This window comes from Anser anser (assembly GCF_964211835.1).
Source record: "Anser anser genome assembly, chromosome: 2".
Classification (NCBI taxonomy): domain Eukaryota; kingdom Metazoa; phylum Chordata; class Aves; order Anseriformes; family Anatidae; genus Anser; species Anser anser.
The window spans coordinates 44,278,027-44,304,641 of record NC_139721.1 but is presented as its reverse complement, the minus strand read 5'-3'; the positions used below and the strand labels follow the sequence as shown (position 1 = coordinate 44,304,641).

The following is a 26,615-nucleotide window of genomic DNA, read 5'->3' as shown; positions in this document are numbered from 1 at the left end:
CCTGAGTCTTTAAATCAGAGCTCAGTGTGCACAGTCGTACCCATAATGCTTCTCATGTCCCTCAAAGAAAACAGTTTCTTATAAATAAATAAATGCACCCACTTCAGAATAATAAATACACAGAAGAGCTACTCCAATTGCAAATTCACCTTTCTACAAACTCCTTGTTCTTACAACCGGTTGCAGTATCTTTGAAACAAAAACTTTCACTGCTGATCATGAAAGGGTAGATGATTGCCTGGGGATAGGTATTTACAATCTCTTCAACAGTATGTTGCACGGCTATTGCTTCATCCTTGTCAAGCAGTGCCATCATCTGGCTAATCCAACCAATGAACTGCCAACAGGGAACGGAAGAAAGCTGCAAAAGAAGACAGTGCTTTGGATTTTGGTCTTCCTTAAAAATACCAAACAGTAAATACCAAAAATACCAAATAGTAAACACAAACAAAACCACTCAGTGTCCCAATTTGACAGACCGAAACACATTATAACAGAGAACGACAACCACCTTACACAACTCATCCCCCACTGAAGCAGAGATTTATTGTTATTACCACTAAATAGTTTTTCTGTTGCAAAGATTTGTAGTTTATTGATCAAGATGAAGCCTTATACTCAACCTTGTGGCTTTTCTATCTAACGTAATAAATTTTGATCACATAGATAAAAACAACTCAAAAATTTGATGGGGCATCTCAAACACCATTGAGTTGAAGTCTTGATTTGAATAAAACAAGCCAGGAAGGAGAACACTGGAACTCCAGCCAAAGTTTTGTTCTTCCTTTAAACAGATTTGGGCTTGCTGACAGATATTATTTCAATTGAGCACCCCCCCCCCCCCTTCCCCCAATACAATTCATGCTCCCCTCCCTCCAAAAAATTTATCACTTTTGAAAGGTGAAATTTTGAAATATACTACAGTATATTTTCTTGCGATAGCAAGAGGCTGAATGACTCCTTTTTCCCCACCTCATCGCTTCCTACCTTTCTAATGGAGTTTAAGTTTAATGGACTATCAGTATTAATCTCACTGGCATAGTGAGACAAGGACAAAGAAACTCCTGGCGAACTTCTCTTTTGGGTGAGGTCTGTTAGCTGGACCAGCCATCAGGTTCTGTTTCAGCCATCTGAGTTTCACTGTGGCCACACCTTGTCCACCTCAGCCGTTTTGCTATGTTTTCAGTTTCTCAAGATAACTAAGCCATATTTCTGTCTCTCTCATGCCTTTGAGTTCTTCCTTTAACAGGGCTTGGCACTCTCTGAGCACCAGCACAATGAAAAGGGCTTGAAAATATGGGCAGGCCAAGACAGGACTGGGCATGAGTCAAAGAGGAGCACTCAGCGTATCTGTGCCGTGACAGAAGGGAAGGCAGCACGGCACACGGCATCCTGACAGCAACACAGAAACAGGCAATGGAAGGGAGGAAGTGGGAAATACGAAAGAGGCGAAGCTGCAGTGAACCTCTGCAATGAAGCAGGACAGATACAGGTGCGAAAAGCAGAAAATGAATGTGAAAAGGCTGCTGGTTTCCTGCACGCAGGAGATTCAGCCTACAAAAACAACTCTTAATCCTACCCACCTTTACCAGCCCACTTAGATGGTTCTGAAGGGGAAAAAAAATGTCATTTTCCTCCAGCAGCTCTCAAACTAATATTTGGAACCAGAATAAAAAAAGTTCAATTTTAAAGAAAAGTTTCTGTGCATATTAATTAGACTCAACAAGACAGAGAAAAACAAAGAACAATGATGGGATAAAATTTATCTGATTCACTTGAAGCAAAACTCAACAGTCTAACCTCTCTATCAATCTAGCCTCCGCCTTCCACCTTTTAAATTCGATTTATAACAACATTGGCTGCCAGGAAAATGGAAGCAACTAACCTCTCGTGTCACTAGACCCAGTGTCTCTGCTGGATATCTTTCAACTAATTGCAGCAGTCTAGGGAATCTCAGCCTGGCTTCTCTGGAGTTCAGTTTTAAAGCTTTTATCATTTTCTCTACCACAATAGCTGGGAATAGCTGCAGATCTGCAGTGTTAATTTCTGCCAAGAAACATTAAACAAAAGTTACCACAAACACCATCACTTGTTTCGTTTCTTTGATCATCTGGAACATTCATCTCCACTATTCTGTATTTTTTTTTTCCCAGTGTATTTTGTATTTTTGCTTTGTTCTCCTTCCCATCTGTTTGAACTGCACACATCAGCAACACATGTACTTGGGGACTATAAGGATTAGGTTTATCAGGAAGCTGCATCACCACTGGTAACTCGCCTGTTTCACATACAACACTGTTGCGGTCTGGGAAGGAACAAGGGAAGCATCTGCTGGATACGATATGTATCTCACAATTGAGAGGGAGACTACGAGTGATTCACTAGTACCAAAGCTAGCAGTAATAGTGGGGAGAAAAAAAAAAAGACTATAGAAAAAAAGACTGCTGAACTGCAGAACAAGCTGTTCAATTTAAATCCAAGCTGTGTTGCTCTAGGAGATCTCTTGGGTATCACAAAAGCCATCTCACATGCTTAAGAAAAATACTGACTAACCAAGCAAGCCTTCCTCTTCCTTACGCAGATGATGGTCACAGAAACCAACCAAAGTCATATACGCATCAATAACTCCCATCACATCCACATGTTCCATGGAGTGGGACTGCACTTCCTCTTCTGACTTCCTCGCAGCACTGCTGAAATACTGAAAAGCTCTCTTGTTCAGACCTGCCAATACCTGAAATTTAACCATAACAGGGAAAAAGACATTAGCAAGAAGCATTCAACAAGTCTTGTTGAAACTGAAGCCTGGTTGCAAGCATTAAGCAGATACTTTAACTATATTGGGTGTTCTCAGAAGTATAAAGAAAAAAAATAGGATGCTATTTCTAGCAATTATTCCAGAGTTTTAAATGGAAAAACATAAAACACTTTTAAATTAAACTAATCTCTGCTATTTTTTTTAACTACAAAATTTCATGTTACTAGAATTTACCAGAAAATAATTAAAATGCTATTTTTTCGTAAGGAGACATATCTGTAACATCTGCCTAACAGCTATACTTAGAATTTTTGCTAAAAAGAGCATGCGAACTACTTAAATCTGATGTCTTTTCCCCTCCACAGCTGGTGTTCATGCAGACATCACTGCTGATAGCAGGGTTTTATATTCTCTGTATCTATTCATACCCTTCACTATCTATTAAAGTAGCGTATATAATACTGAAATACCTAAAAGCGTCCCCCCATTTTACCTTTTCAGGACTCTCCAGACTTTCCCCTGACAGTACTGATATTTTTACAGCTTTCTCCTCCTCTATTTGCTCAAGGCATCCTGGATCCTGACTAAGAGCATTGGCCATAATGCGGTAAGTAGTACCCAGAAGAAGATTCTGGTTTCGGAAGGCCATTACGTTCTTGCTGAGGTAGTCAGATTTGGCATCTTCTGTTGGAATTCAGAAAGAAAGCTGGTAATTTGACAAAAAAGCAGCTTTGTATAATAAACGAAGTGAAGCAAGGAGAAGGCTGTTACCAAGCAGGGAGGTGGTTTTTAGCACCGAGAGCACTCGTTCAGGACAGCTCTGGTTCCGGCTGAAGCTATGCGTGAAGCGGCAATATGAGCAGTTCCACCTCACCAGCCAGTCTTCCCTCGTTTTGGCCTCTCTGCGCAGGTCTTTCAGAAGCTTCCTGGCAACTGAGAAGCTGTTCTGTATTCAGATTAAGACAGAGTTTTCAGATAATGTGTCTGAAGAGGAAATAAAATCTTTCTGTGACCAGATTAAGGGATGGGAGGATTTAGGTAACATAAAGCTATCATAAAACTGATTCTCCAGTCTCATATTCAAAAACAGATTTGTGCTTTGAAACTTGACAAGGAAAAAAGAACAGAGGTTTGACAAACTAAGGAAATTAAAATAATTTTATCTGCAAGATTAAATAGACATTAACTGTTCTGCAATGCAAACACATATGGACAACGTAACTTGGTTTATAATACCACTAAGCAAATCATTTATGCATTATGACCAAAAATGTGACCAAAGGCCACGTTTCAGTCATTGTAATAGTCAGATCCAAAGCAAAACTTTTAAGTCGCTTATCTTTAGCCTTTTATATAAAGGTTAACTCTAATATCTAATCACAGCATTAATGAAAAGTGATGAAAAAAATCCCAAAATGTTTCATCATTGCTGATTGAAGCAAATGATATTGATTCAATCTGAATTTGGTTTGCATTCTTGTACAGAAGAGACTATAAATGAGAGCGCATATTATTTGGCTACAAGCATCTCATCCATTAATGACTGAACCATTTCAAATACTTCCGCCCTTAAGAGTGTCAGAAACCATCTGTTGATCAAATGGGCCTTTAGGCACATCTCCAGTAGTGACAAATTATTATCAAGTTTTTAATCAACGTTTATCTATTGTTTTCTTTCTCTACGGAGCTGAATTTCTTGAGCATTCATAATGTCCAGGACAGCAGGATAAAGTACAGACAAGTTCTGCCCTTGCAAAAAGGCACCCAACTAGATCTATGAGGCTTTTTCAGCTGTAGTTTCTATACATTTTCTCACAAAATCAGAAGCTATCAGACAGTATGGTCACCTGTTTCCTGGCACTTTCTATCATCTTCATTTTCATGTTAAATTTGCAGCTTCTAATCATTGAAGGAATGTCTTCACCCTGTTGATCTACTTCCATTGGGTCACCAAGACCATATTCCTCGTCCACCTCCATACTATCATTTGCCTGATCACTGAGAAGTTTCTCTTGCAGTTTGTCAAGAAAGAAACACCTGCACAACGACAACAGCAGTACAAATCACTCTGGCATGCAGGCAAGGGAACCTATATTCAAAAGCGTTGAACTTACTGACAGTAAACACAGCTATGAAAAAATGGCAAGTTATAGCAATCACCCTTAGCAAGGGCTAAACATACTCCACAAAGAATCTAAAAGTAACAACCAAGGTTAGGTTGACCCTGAGAACATTCCACAATCTTGAATCAATAAGGTTAAGTATTAGAAAATGTCCATAATAGAGTGGGATTTTTTTTTTGTTGGTTTGTTCTTTTAGGCATGAACTACAGCCTCCAGGTTCACTAAGCCATAACTTCACAGGTTACTGGCAATAGGACTAGAGGGAATGGCCTCAAGTTGCACCAGGGGAGGTTCAGGTTGGAAATGAGGAGACATTTCTTCTCAGAAAGAGCAGTCAGGCACTGGAACGGGTTGCCCAGGGAGGTGGTGGCATCACCATCCTTGGGGGTGTTTAAGGAAAGATTGGACATGGTGCTTGGGGACATGGTTTAGTAGGTGACATTGGTGGTAGGGGGATGGTTGGATCAGATGATCTTGGAGGTCTTTTCCAACCTTTAGGATTCTATTCTATGATTCATTTCCAACATGACAGAAACATGCCAGGTTGTATTTTATTCAAACCTGCAATTCAGTATATATGACACTTAGACATGTAAAAAGGGACTTTAAAATCTTCATTGCAGAAAAGACCAGTGGCCATGCTCAGCTTCTGAAAAGGAAATTGCCATGAAACAATGCTAAATCCTTTTTATTCTGCAATTAATCCTATCTAATTTAATAGCATCTCTCAGTATGTAGACTTATTCAATGCAGAGGAAAACACTGGAGTCTGAAGTGGGGCTTGGCAGTGAATAAAGGCATATTTTGTAACTAATTTAAGATGAGAAACAGTTCAATATGCTTTTAGAAAACCTTTGTAAGACACTGACAAATAAACATTTTGAAACTTTGTAAAGGAGTATACCACACCATATATTTATTCTGCCTAGTGTCTAACTGCAACAAGCTCTATCTGTATCCATGCTTTCCTGACACCCAGAGATCATAAAATAAATTACAGTGCACAGTGGTTATCAGTTAAGCTGCTAAAGAAATTGTCCCCTCAAAAGGAGAAAAAATCTAGATTTGTGCTGGAAGACTGTATTGGGATGAAGACAAATAGCACTGGGAGGACAGAAAACTTTCAAAATTTGAAAAAGCATTCCAGCTTCTCCGGAGCTAATCCAAAACAGTCTCCAGAGAACCTTTGTTCTTTCTAGCATCGGCTGCAGAGCAGAAGTCTTTGATTACAGCAGTCGTCATTAACTTTCCTATAAACATCGGAAATACGGAGAGTGACAGGGCTGGGCTTTCGTACACTCCTTAACTTTGACACTAACCACAAAGTAGGTAAGCATTTTTATTAATAACGAACGGGCCTTTAGGGTGGTGTTTTACTGAGCAAAATACAGCTGATCTACTCAACTACATGTGGGTGTGTTTGAGGGCTGCTGAAGTGGGCCAGCTTGTCTTCTCACCAGCTTTTCTGCGCAGTATGTGTAGTTACTGACGCAAAAAAAATGCCTGAAGTAATAATTATGTTTCTCTATCAAACCATGAAAGTTAGTCCCACAAAAAGCAAACTGTGATACTGATAAAGTTGTTACAATAGTTTAAAAGAAAAGTCATATACTGGGTAAGAGACACTCCCCCCCTCCCATGTAAACAAGCATTATCAGAAAAAGCATCTCCTAGAACTCAGCAGGCACGCACAATTAGAGCTAACTAAAGAATTTCACTTTACCGATTTGTAATGATATCATCCCAGATGTTCATGGGATCCATTTTAGCATCTGGATATCTGCTTGTCCAAGTTCTGAGAAGTCTCTTAAGGGAAGCCCGTGAAGCTAAGTTACCTAGAAATCAATTTAGGAATACTATAAAAGAGTCTAGAACCAAACAGCATGAAAAAGGCCTAAAACCAAACAAAATCTAACATTCAAACCCCAAAAGTGCAATAAAACAACCCAGTTGCATTTCTGGATTTACATTAAATACGTTAATTTATGCTCATACTTTTGGTTATTGCTGAAACACAACAGATTCAATGCGGACAGCGTCAACTGCCACTGGAAATCACCAGTGGTAAGGAACCTTTCCATACAGGAGTATGCTGGAATATAGTAGAATTGTTAACTAAATTTAATATATAATTAGATTTATATATGCACGAATTTGTATTTCATGCCAACTATAGCAGCTCTAAGTGACATATCTGATCTGTCTTTTATCTCTGCTAATTACTATTTGTTACCAGAAGTGACCCCAACAAAAACCTTAGTTTTTTTTTGTTGTTTTTTTTTTTTTTTTTTTTTTTTTTTACATTTTTAAAGAGATACTTTTATTACAACAGTTAGGCTAATAAAGCTTTGCAAGAGAACACAGAATTACGTTCAAGTCTACCCTGAACAACCACAATAATTCTTACTGTCAAGAATACAATAAGAAGTAATTCCAGACCCATGCCCCTTCAAACAGGAGTTCAGTCCTCTAGGTATGGAAAGAGAAATTAAAAGTTCAGAAAACCAGGACTATTTAATATAATGAAAATGAAGATTTTTTTTTTTTTTTTTAACCTCTTTTGGTCATAAAATTGACGAAATCCTGTATTTCCGTCAAAGCTTGTACAGACTGCAGTTTGGTCATTCGACTTTGATATAGCAAAGTATCAATACTGGAATAGCTCTGAAAGGAAAAGGAGAGGATGAAAGATACAACATGGTCACTTAGTGTTACACAAAAACATTCACCTACTGCTGACAGATTACGCTCTACAACCAAGCCTTTTATAAGTTATTTAACAGACCTGTAACCTGACATCAACTCTGCCTTGAACAAGTATAGAGACACATTCTGGCTATAGCCCCTAAAACAGATGGAAGTTATAACCTCTCTATTTAATACTTTATTTTGCAATTTGTCCTGGGAGCAGTAGGCTTCTGAAGGAGGAATGACATAAAATTGCTATTTCTCTGCACAATTACTCTGAAAAATTTCTAATGGATGAAACTGAGCAGAATAAAACAAATTACAACAACAGAGGAAGATGAACTCCACTGGCTGGCTCAATTCTCATCATTGCAAGCAGCGACCTCAATGGAAGCTTTGTCATATGATTGGAAAGCACCTAGATTTCATTGTATTTGGGCAAGCATTTATCTCAAGAGCATAATCTAGCAGCATTAACAGCCACGGTTTTAATATTCCATGAGTTTATACAGAAAAATCACATTAGATATACCAGTGATCATTACCTGCATGAAGATCTGCATGCCATTGCTAATGTAATATTTGGCTCTGTCAAAATCATCTTGAAGGATGTAAAGAAGACTAAGCTCTTGGCTATAATACATTTCTATAACTGCTTTCTTCTGTTCTGTCTTCATTGCCTCATCAATGAAAGTCAGCAAAGTCTGGTCGTTTTCCCCGTTAAGCAGCAACTTCAACTTACTGCGTATTATATAGGGCAGGTATGTTTCCTACAAAGTGAAAATGTAGCCTTTATTTCTAGGAATCAAATATTAGATGATCTTTTTGTTATCTGTGACAGATCAAATATATATATAATAATATTTTGAACCATTTTCTTAAATGAATTCCCTATAGATAAATTACAATTTGTGAACATATCACAGGCAGCCCTGTCTGCTCAAGAAGTTGTCAGCAAATTCCACCAGTTTCAAAAACAGTGGTTTGGCAACTCTTAAAACGTGCAACAAATAAAAGAGATAAAAGTAACACAAATACTGCAAGAAGTAGTGGTTAAATCTGGTGCTAAAATAGCATCCTAAAAATAGCAGAAGTAACTGCTTCAATTATTAATATATCAGACTGTCTGCTAAATTCCATAATAAAAGTATCCAAAATTATGCAGTTGAATGCCAGCCATAATCACAATCAGGTGCAGGACACCCCTGCAGACATAAAAACAATGCAGTATCAAGGTGATTTGTAAAAACCTGATAAAACGGATCATTCCATGTTTTGCTTAGGTCCGGGGGTTTACTGCTGTCGATATTAACGGTAGCACAATACTCCAATGATTTCCATTCTGTGAGGTGGTCATAGCATTCCAGAGATGCAAGTTCCCAGAAATCCTTCTCTGCTTCTGTTGGCTCTCCATCTTTCCAGTCTTCTTTAGAGAGTGCCTAGGGAATGAATTTAAAGGAGAAGAATGTTCTCAGAATTTAAACCAATGTCAGATTCTAAGTCACCGGTGACTTAAGAACAATTAATTGTCTCGTAAAAGTACCTATCCATTTACCAGAATGTGACAGCACCATTAAAGGCAGAAAATTCAAGCTAGTCAGTATTTATGTATAAATTCGTTTCAGACAGCCGTCTTCAGTAAACCTGCATTTTTAAAGAGCCAAGTCTTTAAAAGAAGGTTGAAAAGATTGTTCTTCATTTGTACCCACTATAACTGGAATTTGCCATGAATACAAGCAGTTTGCTCTCTTAGGGGTAGCGTGGCCATGGTGTTCTACTTGTCTGCTTAAGTAATGGTGCATGTGTAGCTTTCTAAAAAACTGTTAAAAGTAGCATGCCTACTGCTCTGTTTTGACTGCTCGTGGCATCTGTTCACGTGTCTTTACAGACTGAACCATCAATCAAACAAAACAGAAGACGTCTTAAAGAACACGTTTCTTTTCAAAATGTTTCATTTTGGCTTATTAGTTTTAAGCTACAAGAAAAATTTATGAAACAAAAAATTCTTTTTGTCATTTTACCTCATCATAATATTTAGCTGCTTCAGCATAATCACTCCTTGCTTCTGCCAGTAATGCTTTCTGTGTAATTTCCTTAGTCCCAATCTTACCACTGAAAATACCGCGAAGAACATCATAATCTCCAAGAGATCGGTAAAGCCTAGCAATAAGAAAAAGGCAAATATTTTAATTAGTTGAACAGAAGTACATTAATGGAAGTGTAAGCTATTTAAAATGAAATTAAAAAAACCAAACACATTCAATCAGCAATAATATTACGGGCTTGTAACATTAAAAAAAGAATATTACGGGCTTGTAATATTAAAAAAAAGTATTTCTTATATCAAATTACAAATATATATTTAACTACATAAACTTCATCTTGTCTTGTAGGGGAACACCTGAACACTGGAAACTCCTGCAGCTGAGAAGCTGTAAGACATTTTTCAGCAGTGAGACAGCATCATCAGGGTGCACATCTCTCAAATCTAAGTGCTCTAACTGAAAGACAGTGACTAACTGACAAGACATTAAAGCACACTGAATTCTAACAAAGGGAAGGACTAAAAACCGAAATGCCATAAGCCATAAAGGCGGAGCTCTTTGCAAGGCAAACCTGACCAGGAGTAACTTGTCTCAACCCAGAATTTACTTAGCGAGTTCAATCCATCTGATCACATCTGGGGGAAGCTCTGTCCTCCCGCGCATCCGCTTTGACGGGGGCTCCTCCACTGGGCACAGAGCCATCAGGGCGTGCTCCAGAAGAAGGATGCCCACTGGCTGCTGTAAACTTGCAAGGCAGCTCGTGCTCACGTTAGCTGAATCCAGTTCCAGTAGCTCTCTGTGCTTGTAGCTCATTTCCTATAAGATAAAACAAAACATCAGGTGTCTACCTGGTCTAAAACTACACTGACATTTGCCTTTCATAGGCCACCTATTTGGTATCCCTTTCTCACAGTGCAAGCTTTAGAAGTAAGCAGTTAAATCTCCAGAAGATCCCAACTCTGAAAAAGACAAAAACAAAAACCAGAACACATTTCTTTTTGTGCAGTTGCTCTCAGAACAGAGAACAATAGAGAATAACCCCCCTACTTCATCTGTCTCCAGGGCCACTGAAGACTGAAGCTGCTTCAAAACAAAGAAGCTGTTAAGTAACAAGGAACAGTGACCCTGTGCATATTGATCAACCTGCTACACCTGGGCAACCTTCTAGACAGCTCTCTCTAAACAGAAGCACACCAGAAGTGGACGAGAGGTAAATGAACACATTCACAGCCTGAAGCTTCCCTTCTTTTTGTTGGTAACGCGCTGCCTGCTACACAACAGATGAATTTCCTTAACCTATTGTGTAGCGTGTTCTTGCTATGAGCCAACGGCGTGATTATCCATGAACTAAAGGCTTTCTATCCAAACACCCCAGTTTTAGTATACAAAAAATACTCACTCATTTGTGCTCATCTAGTTCTGCATGATTTAAAGACAATATTTCTAAGATCTTTATCCTATTTAACATCGGTTCAAATACAGAATAACCCTTTTTTCAAGAATAAAGGCTCTTGTTTATCTGAAATTTCTTTTTAACACTTAAATCATCTCAAGTACAGATAACTAACTCCAAAAAGGAGCAGACAAGTTTATTAAAGCCTTTTTTTTCCCCACTTAAGAACCTGAAGGAGAGTTTACATACCTTTAACCAAAGGGGAAGAAAAAACTACAACTTGAAGGAGTAGGCAATAAAACTTTCATTACAAGAAACAGCAATGAATTTTAGGACAAAAATTAATTTTTGATTCTTGCAATACAGTATATGCAAGAATATTAAGTGAAAAATCACTGCATGGAAATTGTAGCATGAGACTGTGAGATCAGCTAATCTACATTTCCTTATTAATGGCAAGCACCACAAAAACTGTAGCATATGAATCTGGCTTACACAAATTCAATACACATTTTGTATAAGTTGAGACATGCCAATTATATTCATATTCAATAGAAGAGAGAAAAAGAACAGCTTCTTGTAGCCTCCCGAGCTACAGACCAGGTGGATCCCAACGAGGGGTCTGCATACGTTTTATCTGCTATTCAGGCAGTATCAATTCCATGTGCCCCAGACACCAATACCTAAGAGCATACCTTCCTCTGCTACCAACTTTTATGGATTATGCCAGGGATGCTCAACTACACAAGCTGAGGCTTGCCTTTGTGCTGCTGTACTTTCAACAGGGATGGCAACAAGATGCCCTTACCACTTGTATAAAGTCTGCATTTTTGACTGATTTTAAATGATCTGGTTTTTTTTGAATATCTTATGTCTCTTCAGAAAAAAAAATGTAGCCTAACACAACAGTGTTTTTAAAGAGGGTCTAATAGAGAACATAGTTTAACACAAAAGAATAATATCAAGACAGAGAACCAACAAATGAAATGTCAAGAGGGAATATTAACAGATAGCTATTGTGAGATGCTGGCTCAAAAAATACCAAGGCAACCCAAAAAAATCCCCATAGCATTTGACCTTTTATGCAGCTGCACAGAAGAAAGTAAACAAGAAATTACATTTTTTCAGATGTGTAAATGCAAGTACTAAGAAGCAAAGTTTGTCACTGGTTGAAAAGCTAGTCCAAACTAGATACTCCTCCTGTATTATGAATGACACCTACTGTCACAGAGTATTTAAACTTCTACAACAGAAGGAGGAAACTACTACCTGCCACTCAAATAAAAAAATATTTTGAGAACTGCGAATCAGACACAACATTAAGATCTACACAGATGAGAAGAATCATTAAATATAGTGACGATGAGCATAGTGACAAAGTTTTTAAATCTCTGAAAATTAGGACAAAAGATTAAGTTCACAAACTATTCCAGGTCAGCATATTATCATTGCACTAGAAGCACACAGAAGCAAAGCAGAAAGGCTTGTGCTTCCTTTCAGTGATAGAGCTGTGGTACATGCACTCAGCCTTTGGTGGAAACAAGCCTTTCCATTATTACTGAAAATTACCAGACAACTACTTCAGGGGAATAATTTGAAAATGTTGCTGAAAAAATAAATAAGAGATGTTAACAACAAACAATCTGACAGCTACTGATATGCTCAAGACATTGAAGTATTCCTCAATAAGCATTCCCAGAAACAGGAAATATGAGCACCATGACACCCACGTAACCTTTTCAATTGTTCACATGGCTTTCATTTAAAATCAAGTCTCTTCTTGTTACTGCTGCAATTAAGAACATTAAAAGGTGACTCAAACTCTACAGATTAGAAATTATAGAAACCTTGAAAAATCAGTTCACAGGCATGAAGTTTGTGTTCAACTTAACAAGAGTCACTTGAAATAACCATTTTGTTAACAATTCTATTTTCACCCGTTTAAACTTCAGTAACTGTATTTAACCTTCCCTACCACTGGTTTTACCACACATTGAAACAAACATGTTATACTCTGCTACTTTCCTGCTATGAGGTAAGCTTTACCTGGATGCATGCAATGAATGGTGGGAAGTAAGAGAGGCTCATGCTCAGGAAATGATTGAAGTCCCTCAGCAGCTTCTGGATGATGACTTTTTTCTCAGAAGGGGTTTTAGACTTTTCTACCTCATGGAAAATTCCACCAAACAAACTGCTGAAGAGCTGCTTGGCAAATGTTGGATCTTTCTGTGAATTACAAGAAATGCAGTACAGTCACTGAATTTTGCTGTGAACCAATGAACTAATAACAAAATTAAGAGCTATGAACCATCCTGTACCTAGTCCTCATGTGGACACTGTGAGTGGAATAATTGCATGCCCCACACCTATGCTGGGAATCATTTCAGAGTTACTGTACTACAAATTCAAGCCCTACCTTAATTTTTCTACATAACGAAACTCCAAGACAACGTCGGTTTCAGGCCAGAGTGCTGGTGGAGAGGATAGAATTTACAATTTTCACATTCGCAATTCCTGCTGTCAGAGCCAGACGCCCAATATCATCTTATGGACACCATTGCCAGGGAAGAGGGTTTCAGGAAAACAGACAAACAAACAAACCAACAACCAAAACCAGAAGGCATCAGTGTGTGAGGAAACCCAGACCCAAACATTCAGGGAGCTAACACAGAGAAATGTACAGACAGATGGTGCCATATCAGATATAAAGGCATTTTTTCAACCCAGAAACACACTAACAAATGTAACATAATCCTATGCATCCTGGTCGATCGTGGGACTGGAGTTTGGTTTAACTCTTGATTTAATGCTGTTCAGATAATTCATGATTGTACTATTTCCTCCCTTTACATTGAGATAATGGATCAGCAAAAAAAATTAAATACAAAGATAATCAGGAACACTTTGACGTCCCAAACACTGCAAAATTGGATAGGTTCAGCATATGGTTTCTACTATTCCCGGATATGAAATCATAGAAATCACAGAATCATCAGGGTTGGAAAAGACCTCCAAGATCATCTGGTCCAACAATCACACTACTACCAATGTCACCCACTAAACCATGTCCCTAAAAGGAATACTGGATTAGTTTTACTGACTAGTTCAAGTCCAGTCCACTCAGAGACTTTGCCTGTACTTTTAGAGCACCACTATAGCAATGAGAAAGAAAAAAAAAATGGCCATGGATCCTATACAGCAAGATGTCCTTTGCAATGATGTCTGTATAAACCACCACCACTTGTTTTTCAAGGAGAATAACCCAGAGGCAATGGACGAGAGCTGCTGTCTGAGGCCCTCAGTGTTCTGAGGTCCTTAACTGCTTGAGGCAAGCTACAAGGCATCTTCTCTCATCACTGCACCAGCCCAGGTGTAAGAGAAACACTGTACCTCCAAACATACTCTTTGAAAGCATATCATGGTGGCTGATTACAAAACAAATCAATTTTGAAAGCAGTTGTCCAACTGCACATCACTTTCCCTACAAAAACAGAAAACTTCAAAAATGCCATTTGAAAAGAATACAAACCTGAGCAAGGCCCTGTAGAGGGGCAATGAGGCTGCGGTATTCAATCTGGATGTCAGGAAGGTCTCCTACACGGTAACTTCTGTACAAAGTAACCTGGGCATCATACTTCATCTTCAGCTCAGATTTCATCTCCTGAAATGCATTGCTCAATGTTAAAAAAGAGTCACATTAAATAGAAAGAGATGTATCTAGATAAGACATAATAAGTATTTTTGAAGTCCTTTAAAAATTTTTGCTGCGATTACAGCAAATACATTTTCTCTAAAGCTGTAATATGGTTAAACCCAAAATGATCTTAACAGAGAGCTACACAAAGGAGTGAACGTATACATTAGCATAGTGGAAGAGAGAAACAGAGGAAAGCTTGAAGATTTTTTCTCAACTTTAAACACTTCTCATCTTGTCATTTGAGCCCATTTTTCTTCTACACAACTTCAAAGGAATTATTTACAAAAAACATCCAAGAGAAATATCCTGGGAGAAGTTAGGGCTTCGTTAAAGGTATTTCCAAATACTTTCTTGCTCAGGATCTACTTTTTCCTGTTGCCCCATCAGGTATGGTATTAGCATAAGGCACTGAGTTCCATGTGTGTTTATGTGCAACAAATCTCTTGAAAAGCTTAAGGAATCCTGGCAGCATTTATGGTCTCCTCTGGTCTTTTGTTGTGGAACACATTTTTTTTTGTTTGTTTGCTCTTGAACTGCCATACAGAACACATTTGTTACAGCTTCTTTCTCTTGCAGGGTAGGAAGAAATGGGAGCTTTGGCCTAACAGTGAACAAGGTGGCAAAAATAGGTGTTTGTGTGGCTCTTCCAGACATAAGTTCAATTTACATAGATATCTGCAGCTGCACAGAATTGCAAGTGTGTCTCAGACTTAACTCAATCCTGTGTTCCTTTGTTCTTGTTTAACTGCTATCACTTTTGGATGACAATATATTATTTTATTCACACAAACCTTTGAAAAACTTCTACAGAGCTTCAAGGGTTTTTCAGCTAATCACGAGTATGAAACACAGCCATATAGTACTAAGTAACCCGTACAGTACCAGGTTCCTGGCTCTGATAAACACTCAGCAAATGCTTTGCTTACTACTGACTTTCCTTCAGGTTAAAAGACCTCAGCAGTTCAGGTTAGCCTATCAGCTGTATCACATTTTTGAGTTTGCTTTCAGGCAATGGATAATGTTTTCCAACTACTTCCGCAGAGCATTCTTTCTTCAAGATTTCTAGTTTCCAGGATGACAACTATAAAGAGCTTCTGGTGTGAACATTTCCCTTCACTGCTAGGGATTCTATCATATAAAATCACTTTGTATACAAAGCAGAAGAATGGAAATGTTACCCAGCTCTTTTCTTGCGCACGCCAAGTAACATCATTTAACTTGAAGCACAAAAATAGCATGATTTCCAAATAAAACCTTTTAAAGTAGCAACCGGCATCTTACACCTACCCCTTCTTCACACAACTACTTCTGGAGATGAAGTACAAGGCTGCAGATGACACTGGGACTTAAGGTTTTAAACTTATTTGGATTGACAAACCTGTTCTCTTTTCTGTTCAGCCACACCTTTTCTAGCATAAATCAGACTGACTTTCTCTCGGTCCTTCAAGAAACGTCTCCGCAGTCTTAGAATTTCTGCTCGTTCATCTATACCTAGGTATAAAGTGGAACATCATCTTACAGTTTTAGTTCTGGAGAACATAACATACATTCATGTCCACAGCTTTTCTTTTCTCAAACTTCAGATTTAATGCAACAGCATCATATAATAACAAACACCATCTTTGCCTTTATTAGCTTACCAACTAGTCTCCTAAGCTTCATATTCAATAACTCAAAGCAAGACCTCCCAGCAAGATATCAAATTAAAACAAAGTAAGTCATTTTTAGGAGAAGCGGTAAGCAGTTGTATCAAAACTTTAGGCACACAGATGAGGTATAAGGGGCAACTATTGTACTGCGAAATTTATAAACAAATTTGATTCTTGTAACAGATTTATTTTTAACTCCCCAAGGCAAATATGGTATTTGCACCATGTTCCATAAAGTATATAGCTCTCTACAAAAAAAGCAAGTGCTAAATATCTTGAAAGATTGGGTGATAACAACTTATTTCTGTTTTTGGTTGTCGACTGGATGGATAAAAGAGCACTTTCAGATAAAAGCAGGTAATTCCACTGCTGGATTGCACCCTGTTGCAGAACATGTCTACACAGCTGAAGTGGTGAGGAAAAAATATTTCCAAGTTGTTCAGTTTCTTTAAAGAGATATGCAGTTAAATTTAAAACATAAGGGACTGAAGTGACATTCACACTGCATCGTATGACATGGCAGAAGGATAGACCACACCAGCTGGCTTCTTATCCAGTTAATTCTTTCGTCTGGCGATGTACAGTTTTTGCAATTCTTCGCACAATCCTAATTTTTTGCCATAGTTATGCAAGTATCAACACACATCCCTGGAAACAAGATCTCACAAATTGAGCTTCAATTAGAATGCCACAAAGATAACAGACTGCCAGCCAAATAACTGACAAAGATGGCCTAACAAAATGGAATAATAGAAAGTATAGAAATTGCACTATAAGGCCTACAGACCTTTAGTTTTGCTGTCCACCTCATCTTCAGGTAAACCCAACCTTTTTTTCCCAAAATCTGGCCCCACTGGTTTAAAGGCTGCTTGTTTAAATTTTTCACTCCGTTTGTTAACTAAGAGCATGGATGAAGACAAGGATTCCAAGGATGAAGGAACCGTATACTCTGCCAATGTGTCAATGCTGTTTCCAGTTAGCCAATTAAAAGAACTTCTACCACCTGTAAAAAAAATAATTGTAAAACAGTAATAATGCAGATGAAAACATCTGTGAGGCACAATTTTCCTTCCCCCAAAATGTAATTCCCAGTGTTTATAATCAGAACAGATTTCAAGATGTTATGTAAGAAACACTTAAATTAAGCAAAATATAAAAAGTGTATCAGACCAATAAAAGTATGCTATGTTTTCTCTCATAACAACAAAAAAAAACTCATGAAAACAGAGTATTAAGTGCATTTACTTTTACATTAAAAATTCACATGCAGCAGGAATGGAGAGAATGGAATCCTTCTTATAGCAAGCAACAAGATTTCAGAAGATATCAGTCTGGACTTACTGACATTCTGTGTAGGTGTAAATTCGTATTGTCTTTGGGTAGCCCTCACTTGACCACCTACTGAGCCAGAAATGGACGGGGATCTTTCTTGTGAGAAATTCTTGTTAGTACTCTGTGAAACTTGAGTCTCCAAAAACATAGGTGTGAGCATAGTACTTCGATAACGCCAACTGGAATCAATTACAAAGTCCTATAAACACAAAAACATTTTAATAAGAATAATAAGAGTGGAGGCTTTTTTCTTTCCTTCCTTGAAACAGGATAACAGAAATGAAAGTATAGCATTTAAAACATCATCCTCCATACAGGGGTGGGACATTAAAAAAAACAAACAACACAACAAAAACCAAACAAGTAAAGCCAAGTAAAACCTTCCCATAGCTCAGCAAAAAAGCTCACTAATTTGGACTGGTCAGCTGAGGACTGATTTATAGCTCTTGTACCCGTATTCTTGTTTCTTCACAATTTTTCTCCAGCTTAAGTTGCTTTTCTCTACTATCCTCCCCACCACCTCCACCACAACTATTCTTTTTAAAAGTATTTCAGCACTCTACACATCAGCTATACCTGTATATATAATTAAATCGTTCTTTTTTTGAGAAGAAAGCAAAATCATTCCCCCCACAAAATAACACGGATACCATGCGTACCCCAGCTCTATTGCAGATGTTAGCTACAGATTTCAAAACACATTTTCAATCACCTCCTTCACTACACCTTTCTTGTCAAAGTGGTAACTACCATCAGGATTGGAATTTGTCACATGGTTACACTCAGGATAACACATTATTATTCACCTGAAATTTGCATTCAGATAGTGGATGCTCAAACATTTTTCTGGAATAATCTGGGCTCTTGCTGGTCATTTCAAGCAGAAAATTTGTGATTAGACTCAAGTACTGTGTTTCAATCTTGGTAGAATATAAAGAGCTTAACAGTGCCAGCATGCGATCAAGAATATTTGCAGGTAGCCTTGTCTCATCGCTCCAAAAATTCCTAACAATTAATCTGTAACAATAAGGAATGAAGTTATTCTTTGCTATCAGCAAACAAAATGCAACACTATTAAAAAAGGTCAATTTAGAATAAATAATATAACAATGTCTTTAGTTGAAACTTTCGCATAGATGCACCTTTTACATAGATTTCCACATTCATCTACCACACTCTACAGCATTTAACTGTTCTTATAAAGGTTTACACTGAAAAAGATATTCACGTTAAGCTATTTTTTGTGTCTGTGTATAGTGAGGGCCTTATTCAAAAACTTCAGAACATCAACACAAAATTAGGTCTAACATACTGAAACAACTTCTCCATGGCTTAAAGCTCTCAGTTACACTTGGATTTGGTGTGACAGTACGGGACGAAATTTTATAAATTAACTTACTGAAAGAAAAGGAAATAATGTTATCTAACTGTTATACTCTTTTATATTAAAAATACTTTTAAAACCTCTATGGATCAAAGCTTATATTATAAACAAAGAAACAGCAATTTAAGGATTTATTACTTCAGACAGCAAATCACAAAACTGTTTACTCACTGCAGTTCAGCATTCTCATCAATCAGTCCTTGAAGCAGGATTTCTTTTGCCAGTTCAAGTACTTCCTGAGAATCACCATCTGCTTGGCTTTCTGGATCACTGGTGATAGGAGAAAAATGTCTCTTAATGACTTCTCTTATTAAAAAAATAAGAGGATAAGGATGGTGGGAGAGAAGAAAGAACCCACCCTTCTCAAAAGAAAATAAATATCAATTTGGCATGACAACAAGCATTTTTCATAACATGGGGTCTTTATTCTCCAAAGTGGCTCACCTCCTCACTACTCAAAATAAAAATCAGAAAGTTAAATAAGTTGCTAGGTTTTTACTATAAAGGCCTGGCAGAAATAACGCTGAGTTTGCAAGGTTAATACTGACAAAAAGGCAGTGACGCCTTTTCCCAACTGACACTGAACTAGAAATCACCTGTACTTTTTCTTCACCATAATTATCCATTTAAATGGTAAATTAAATGGTAAATAGTTATCTTGGGCAAAACATAAAAGAGGACCCCGCTACATTAGGTAATAAAACAGCAAACTACTTTCAAAAGTATATGACTGTTCTCTAAGTCAAACAGAAATTAAGGCACTTTGGCATGATCTGGATCTGTTCTATCTTATGGTATAAAGACGTTCATCCTATTGTGTACAACTCTTACTACAGTTATAAACTCTGGCAACAGGAAAAAGAGTGAAAGCATCAGAGCTAAGACCTCTTATGGCATCATGCTGTGGTGATGCAGTGTCCTAGTTCTGGGCTAAAGTTAGGTCCAAGTCTTTGTCCCTTAGTTTAAACGATAAAATTGTCACCAAAGGCCTGAGGCTACCAGGGCAACCCACAGGACCTATTTGTTCAAGAATGGGAAAATCCCACACCAAGGGACATAAGTTAGAAAATAACGTTAGGAGAACTTTCGCTCTGGTTGTTCGCTGAAAGACATCTGTAGTGAATACGCACCTGTAGTTATCATAAATCCACATCAGAATATCATACATGGACCGTCGACATATTACAGAAGGGTGAGAAATGAACCCTGTCACTCCAGGAAGAAATTCTTTAAGTTCTGGTGGTTTTAGCTTTGACAGCATCTTGTATACTATATCCAAACAAACCTTTTGCCTCTCATCATCCCTAAAGAAGAAAAAAAAAAAAAAACCGAAATAATAGTTGCATTGTTTTCCCTCTTCATTGTTACACATAGAACCAGAATATCAGCTTACTTTTTAACAACAGTATTTGCTTTCACATAAAAGTCTTTAGGCAAATACTTTTCAGTACAACCTACAAGTAAGAATACAACTAAATCAATACATATTAAAGATGAAATCCACATCCTAGTGAATAGGAGCTGGTATTTCACCTTAACACTCTGCAGGGGTTTTTGTTTGTTTTTTTCATAGTGAGCTAACACCTAGATTCCATTTGCTCAAATTAGGAGAGCAATGGCCAAAAAAGGAACATGCAGTGGAGCGTAAAATTTTTGTGGCCACCACAGAACACATCATCAAGAAGCTTAGTCTATGTCTCCATGTTTATAACCACGTGGCCACTTACCTGTGATTCATGATCTGCATGAAGTCTTTACTCTTCAATTCCAAGTAGAGATCAGGTATTTCCTCCGCCCGGCACATTATTACTTCCAGGCAGTAGGTTTTCATCACACCATGGAGTTTCGGTATCAGAAAGAACACTGCATTCATAAACCTTAATGTGACCAGAAGCCCATGAAGAAAAACATGTTATTTTCTATTATTCCTCTAGATCTACAATGAATGTACCACATATGTCATGACATACCTGTCAGCAAGAGGAGGAAAATTCTTGACTACTTTATTCAAGCATATTATAAACTTGTCCTGTTGGGTGTTCTGATGATGTTTTAATTGTTTTATGACACAATCATAAACTTGATCTTCAAGTATCTGAGAATTAGAAAGACAGTATGACAAGCATAGCCACGAAACTCATAATCGCCTTAATGACAGAGAGTATTGCTACTGTACTGTTTGTTTGTAATGCATTTTGATAGGTAAAATTTGCCTGCCTCATCTTGACATTTATCGTGCTTCATGGCTGCTGAACATGATTGCCTGGTTTAACAATATGTTTCCGAGTTTCCTTTGATTGGTTTGGAACCAACGCCTTAATTTTGAAATACAAGTTGCTTAGTATGCTTACATAAATAGTAACTATTCTGCATGGCAGATTTCCAGCTAGTGAATGTAAAAGAGACATTTTTAGTGAAGACATTTAGTGAATGAATCAGCAATCTTCACTAAACAAAGAATAAGCTTTGTGTAGGATAAAATATTTCTTTACTAATTTATTCAAAATAACGCTTTTCATGGAAATTGGAAAACTAAGGAGGAGAAGGCTGCAGGGATTCCATATACAAAAATATGTTCTAAAAACTGTAAAAACAAAATTAAAAAAACAGAATGCAATTAAGTGCATTAAGTGGGGAGAGATGTAAGAATATCCCCCAACACCAGACTAATAGTAGACCTAGCCAATATCTTGGTATTTTTGTAGTAGCAGATACAGAATTATATTTAAGGGTAGCACAGAAGCCTGGCTGCATTCTGTCCTTTTTATCTTATACACCCAAACATGCATCCATCATTAGATTAGGGAACTTAGACTGTACATTGTTGTCTATTGTTTTCAGAACCTGCTCACGGCATTTTTTTGTGCATAGATTTGCCTAATTTCTCTTCGAACCTATTGACGCTACTTACCTCCAGAACCTGCTGGGGTAACTAATTGTAAAGAGATACTTCTACTATCTGCCTTAAACTGATTTCTGTGAACAAACACTATCTCTTGGTTCTAGCACTGTAAGATTTGGTGAATAACAGTTTTGCATTCACTACATCCACTGCTTAGAAAATAAGCAGATTCATTATCCACATCTGCCACAACAAGTGCTAAAAAAAAATTGAAGAAAATATCTTTGAATTTTACATCAGCACTAGCAAGTTATTAAACATCCTCAGATACAGATATTCAAAAGGTAGCCCCAAGCCTCCCAACTTTGAATTTCCCCCCTTTTCGTTTTTATAAAAGCAAACAACAACCAAAAAACAACCACCATAAAAGCCCACAAAACTTTAAAGTGTACCATGCCAGCGTTGCTGGTTGGCAGAAGCTGAACAAAGCCCATTTACTGCTAGCTTCAAAGGAGCGGGGCGGAAACTCTGCACTTAAGTCTGTTCTAAATCTTTCTTATTCTTTTTAGTAGTTTAAACCCTTAACTTGATCTGTTGGACAAAGGCTGTTGAGTTTTAAAAACATTTCTTGAGCTGAACTGAGTAGTCACGTAAATGATATACACAGAATTAAGACAGGAATGGTCACACATCTAAAAACAGTTACTTACATTTTCTCTCTCAGCAATGTATTGAAGAGCAAGTCCCAACACTTCTGCTGCAGCTGCATAAACTTCTTTATACCTTAATAAGCCCATGTTACTGGTCAAAGCCTGAAAATACCTAACACAAAAGGTAGATCTGCTGTAAGCCACCACTCCAGTATTCATTTTTACACTGAAACAAGAACTCACCTGAGCTGCCTAGGGGCACAGTGATTGCTTTCAGAAGAGCTCAGTACAGCAAAATACAGATTCCCACCTACAGTGTCTCAAATCCCTGCTTTGGGAGTTTCTAACTTTGTTAACTCCCATGAAACTGCAATCCAGGGGCCCACTGTAAGAAAGCCTACATCCTCCTCAATATTTTCCAAATTAAATCAGCTCTGCAGTTTGCAAAAAGCATTACATGGTGACAGACTGTAGCAGAGAGATGATAGGACAAAACTTTCCAACGAATGAACAATACAGCTCTGGTACTTTTTGCTGACGAGATAAGAGTTGCTCTCTTTGTCTTTAGGTTTCATTGAAATTTATTCTCCAGAAAGTTGGATTTCTCACCTGACACGATCTATTTCACACTTCGGGTCAAAGGGAGCTAAGTTGTTGGCAAGAACAATTCCCAGCAACTGAATTCCCACTGAGTTGTCCTTTGTATCAGGATCTCCACTAGAAAACTTTTCAAATATTAAACTGTTGGATAAAGACATATAAGTAATGATATACATGATAAACCCAAAATATACACACCATAAATCGTTCACTTTCTGCATGTATATGTAGACACACACAACCCCATCAAAACCAGTAGAAAGCATGTGGACATATACATGCATGAACATTCCACCAAAAGTCGAAAACACATTAAGAAAAAATTCGCTTCAATGAAGGAGTATTTACAAATCAAAATTCTAAAAAGAGGTTGTTCAGAAGCACAGCAGATCACAAAACTCTTGCTAAGAATGCACTGATATTCCATGATAATACATAATATTTCAAACAAAAAAGTAACCCTCTGCAAAGACTACTCTTGCTTCTGTTGTTGGTGTTGTAATTCTCTACATGTTCCTTGTCTTTCTCTGTCTCTGTTTTACAAGTTAAGTTTCAACCTTTGGAGAGTTCGGTTCTGAAGTTTTGCTGTCAATTCCAGGGACAAAAAGTTTACTATAGCAGCTGAATTTACCTTGTCATCCACTTTGATAATATTCATTTAGGGTCTTGAAATACTGACAAAAGAAAGTTCTGAATTACTTACTTGTATGGTATGGAGAGACAGTTTTTCCAGCACTCTATAACTGTCTTTATGATTTCCAGATTGTGTCTGAACACAGCTCTTTTTGGGTGAAAAGCATTCTTCATCAAGAATTCAAGCAATCTGTTAGCTAAAATCTCATCCTTAATATTTCCCTATAATGAATGGGAACAAAAATAAACATAGTGACTCCATCATAAAGATAAACATTTTGCTTTTGGAGAGTAAGTAAGTAAATAAGCTCTTTTTGAAGTTGATATCCAAAAGAAACAGTGGACTGATGTAGAAAATGATTACAAGTGCATAAGAACTAGTCCCACTTGTTCCTTACCAAATAGTTATTGGAATAATAAAAATTTATTTCACATTTTCTTACTTTGGGAGTGGTTACACTTGTCCAGGAAAGAACAGTAACTGCTATTTCCACTACCATGTAATGGATCCCTTCACCTCCATTATTCCCAGAAACAACAAGCTGCAGTAATGGACCAAGCCACTGCTTTGCATAAGGTCGGAAAACCTATGGAAAATGGGAGAATCAGGGATCAAACACAGATTATCCAACTATTCAAAATCCTGAATTCAATAAATTATTATATATTGTTCAACAATTCAATAATTCTTATGAGTGAGACTGATGTGATCTTCTTAGCTCTTTGTTTAACCTCGTCTGAAGCACTAACCACAAAAAAAATTAAAATAACTTCAAAATTTAAGGTATCCATAACCATATTCCTCACTTCTGCTTAGGATCCTTCATACAAATCTTTACATCAACTTATAAGTATTTCTGTAGGGCCCCCATAATACATCTCTATGAGAACTTTTCATGCAAAAATCTGCCCCTACAGAATTTGAAAGAATATGTTATTCATCTAACCTTCCAAATCTCCGATTCAGACAGCTTTACTAAGAAATCAGCATTAAGTGGGTGTTAAAGCTTCCTGAACTAATTAAGAAACTTAGCCTTTTTGTATTTGGGACTTGGAATATTTCAAACAAAAATTATACTTTAAAATCACTGTCTGAAAAAGGAGTTAGAAAACAGTTTGTCTGTGAAAAAGACACATTATGCTATCTTACATCTGTCTGCAACAAGATCATCATTTAGATCTAAGGGTTTCCAGAAGACTCATCTGTGGCCATTAAAAAAACATTTTTTTGTTCTTGCAAAGATGGCAAATGATCAGCCATACCTCTTGCCCAGCATCAAATCAATTACTTGTACTTACAGAAGACACATATTGTGGACACGTTCTACTTCTAGAATGGACTTTGGAAGAAAAAGTAATTCTATTACACTCAAAATACTGTCACTATCTGGAACTGAGGCAATGAATGCGTTCCCTTTTATCATGACAAACTACTATATTCGAACTTCCCAAAAGTCTCAGTTGACGAAATATTTTGCCACACAAGAGCTACACAGTTGTTCTAATAAAACCTATAATAGTAAAAGAAAAAAAAAATGACAAAAAAATTACTCACATCCTCAGTATTAACAATAAGTTTTGCTATGAAGAGGCGAATATTTAGTGGCACTGATGGGTTTCCTAATTTACCATGCAGAAATTTCATCCAGAGAGGAAGGTCTACTGGAACTGTCCCCTGAAATTTAAAGGGGAGGAGCAAAAATCAATACAACTCTGGAATTAAACTGATTTACTGAGCCAACAACAACAAAAAAAGAGGAAAAAAATCAGCCCGAGCCACACAGGTAATGTAGCCATGAAAATTACAAAATGAAGTGATTCAATCATGACTCCCTCTTGTGTGTGTTACAGTTAGTGAAACAACGTCATCTTTTTGGCTAATACTGGCCTCCTCCACTTTAGGTGTGATCTGGTTCCTCTGCATATGTTTTATCAGGGTGGTCATAGATGCCATACATTCGTGTTGGTTGAGTTCATCCATTTCCAGTTCCATCTCATCCTTTAAAACCATATATTCTGAGGTATCCTGAAAAAAAAAAGTTACTATGATTAATAACAAGACCGTATTTTCTTTTAAATTATGATAAAGCCACGAGTCATTCTGGTTTTATCTGTGTTTACAGATTTGACTATACGCTCAGAATCCGCAGTAGGGAATAAATCAGATGTGTTGTTCAAACAGCCACCCCACCAGTTGTGCACAGCACTCACTTTCTGTGCCAACAGAATGCAGCTTCATGTTCTTCTGACTTTCCTACCTGCTAGTACAGGTGTAGCAACTGCTGGAAGGAGGCAACTAGCTGAAGCTCATGGAAATGATTGTTTCATACCTGAAAAAATGTGTTAATGCCTTCCGCAAGTGGAAAGTCTTATCTTTATGGATGTGTTGTTTCACACTGACTAGAAACCACAGCAGCTCTTTTAATGCACAGAGAGAACCACAGAAGAAAACGTTACAGTGAGAAACGACATTATTACACAAAGCAAAGTGCATTTCTGGTTAATGTCACTGCAGCTAAAACACCTCCTTGCTCCAAAACATGGGAACAGTTTTCCAATGTTAACAGTTATTTTACCAGATTTCATCTTCAGTATCTATCATACTGTTACAAGCTTCCTTTCTGTTTTATTGCAAGTTTTAACCTATCTGTATTACTTCTGATGAGACACTTCTTGACTGCAGAAGGAACACAACTTCAAGACTTGGAAGAGCAGCAATTAGTATCTTCCAGGAGCAACAGTCAGAGACAAGGTACCCCAACACAGATAGAAAAATAATATTGTGCTTGATCATTTATAGTATGCATTTGAACTGGCCAGC

At 37.4% G+C, this 26,615-nt stretch overlaps 1 protein-coding gene across 3 annotated transcripts in view; it reads right to left on the bottom strand.

The window, feature by feature from the left end:
* The window catches only part of PRKDC (protein kinase, DNA-activated, catalytic subunit), an 85,908-nt gene that overhangs the window by 22,153 nt on the left and 37,140 nt on the right, over positions 1-26,615 (bottom strand). For 2 of the 3 annotated variants that reach the window (XM_083823910.1, XM_083823911.1), the window contains 28 exons: positions 25,683-25,820; positions 25,350-25,469; positions 24,238-24,381; positions 23,865-24,016; positions 23,171-23,302; positions 22,622-22,733; positions 21,040-21,164; positions 20,797-20,946; positions 20,200-20,373; positions 19,241-19,339; positions 18,492-18,702; positions 17,695-17,884; positions 17,141-17,356; positions 16,083-16,195; positions 14,537-14,668; positions 13,054-13,233; positions 10,222-10,430; positions 9,591-9,729; positions 8,820-9,008; positions 8,115-8,339; positions 7,437-7,545; positions 6,605-6,716; positions 4,606-4,795; positions 3,530-3,704; positions 3,252-3,442; positions 2,554-2,734; positions 1,886-2,046; positions 150-361 (listed from right to left, as the gene is read on the bottom strand). In XM_083823910.1, the coding sequence (XP_083680036.1) occupies positions 150-361; positions 1,886-2,046; positions 2,554-2,734; positions 3,252-3,442; positions 3,530-3,704; positions 4,606-4,795; positions 6,605-6,716; positions 7,437-7,545; positions 8,115-8,339; positions 8,820-9,008; positions 9,591-9,729; positions 10,222-10,430; positions 13,054-13,233; positions 14,537-14,668; positions 16,083-16,195; positions 17,141-17,356; positions 17,695-17,884; positions 18,492-18,702; positions 19,241-19,339; positions 20,200-20,373; positions 20,797-20,946; positions 21,040-21,164; positions 22,622-22,733; positions 23,171-23,302; positions 23,865-24,016; positions 24,238-24,381; positions 25,350-25,469; positions 25,683-25,820 (4,481 nt within the window). Of the gene's footprint in view, positions 1-149; positions 362-1,885; positions 2,047-2,553; positions 2,735-3,251; positions 3,443-3,529; positions 3,705-4,605; positions 4,796-6,604; positions 6,717-7,436; positions 7,546-8,114; positions 8,340-8,819; positions 9,009-9,590; positions 9,730-10,221; positions 10,431-13,053; positions 13,234-14,536; positions 14,669-16,082; positions 16,196-17,140; positions 17,357-17,694; positions 17,885-18,491; positions 18,703-19,240; positions 19,340-20,199; positions 20,374-20,796; positions 20,947-21,039; positions 21,165-22,621; positions 22,734-23,170; positions 23,303-23,864; positions 24,017-24,237; positions 24,382-25,349; positions 25,470-25,682; positions 25,821-26,615 lie in introns of those variants that run through there. The other variant, XM_083823912.1, reaches the window with a different exon arrangement.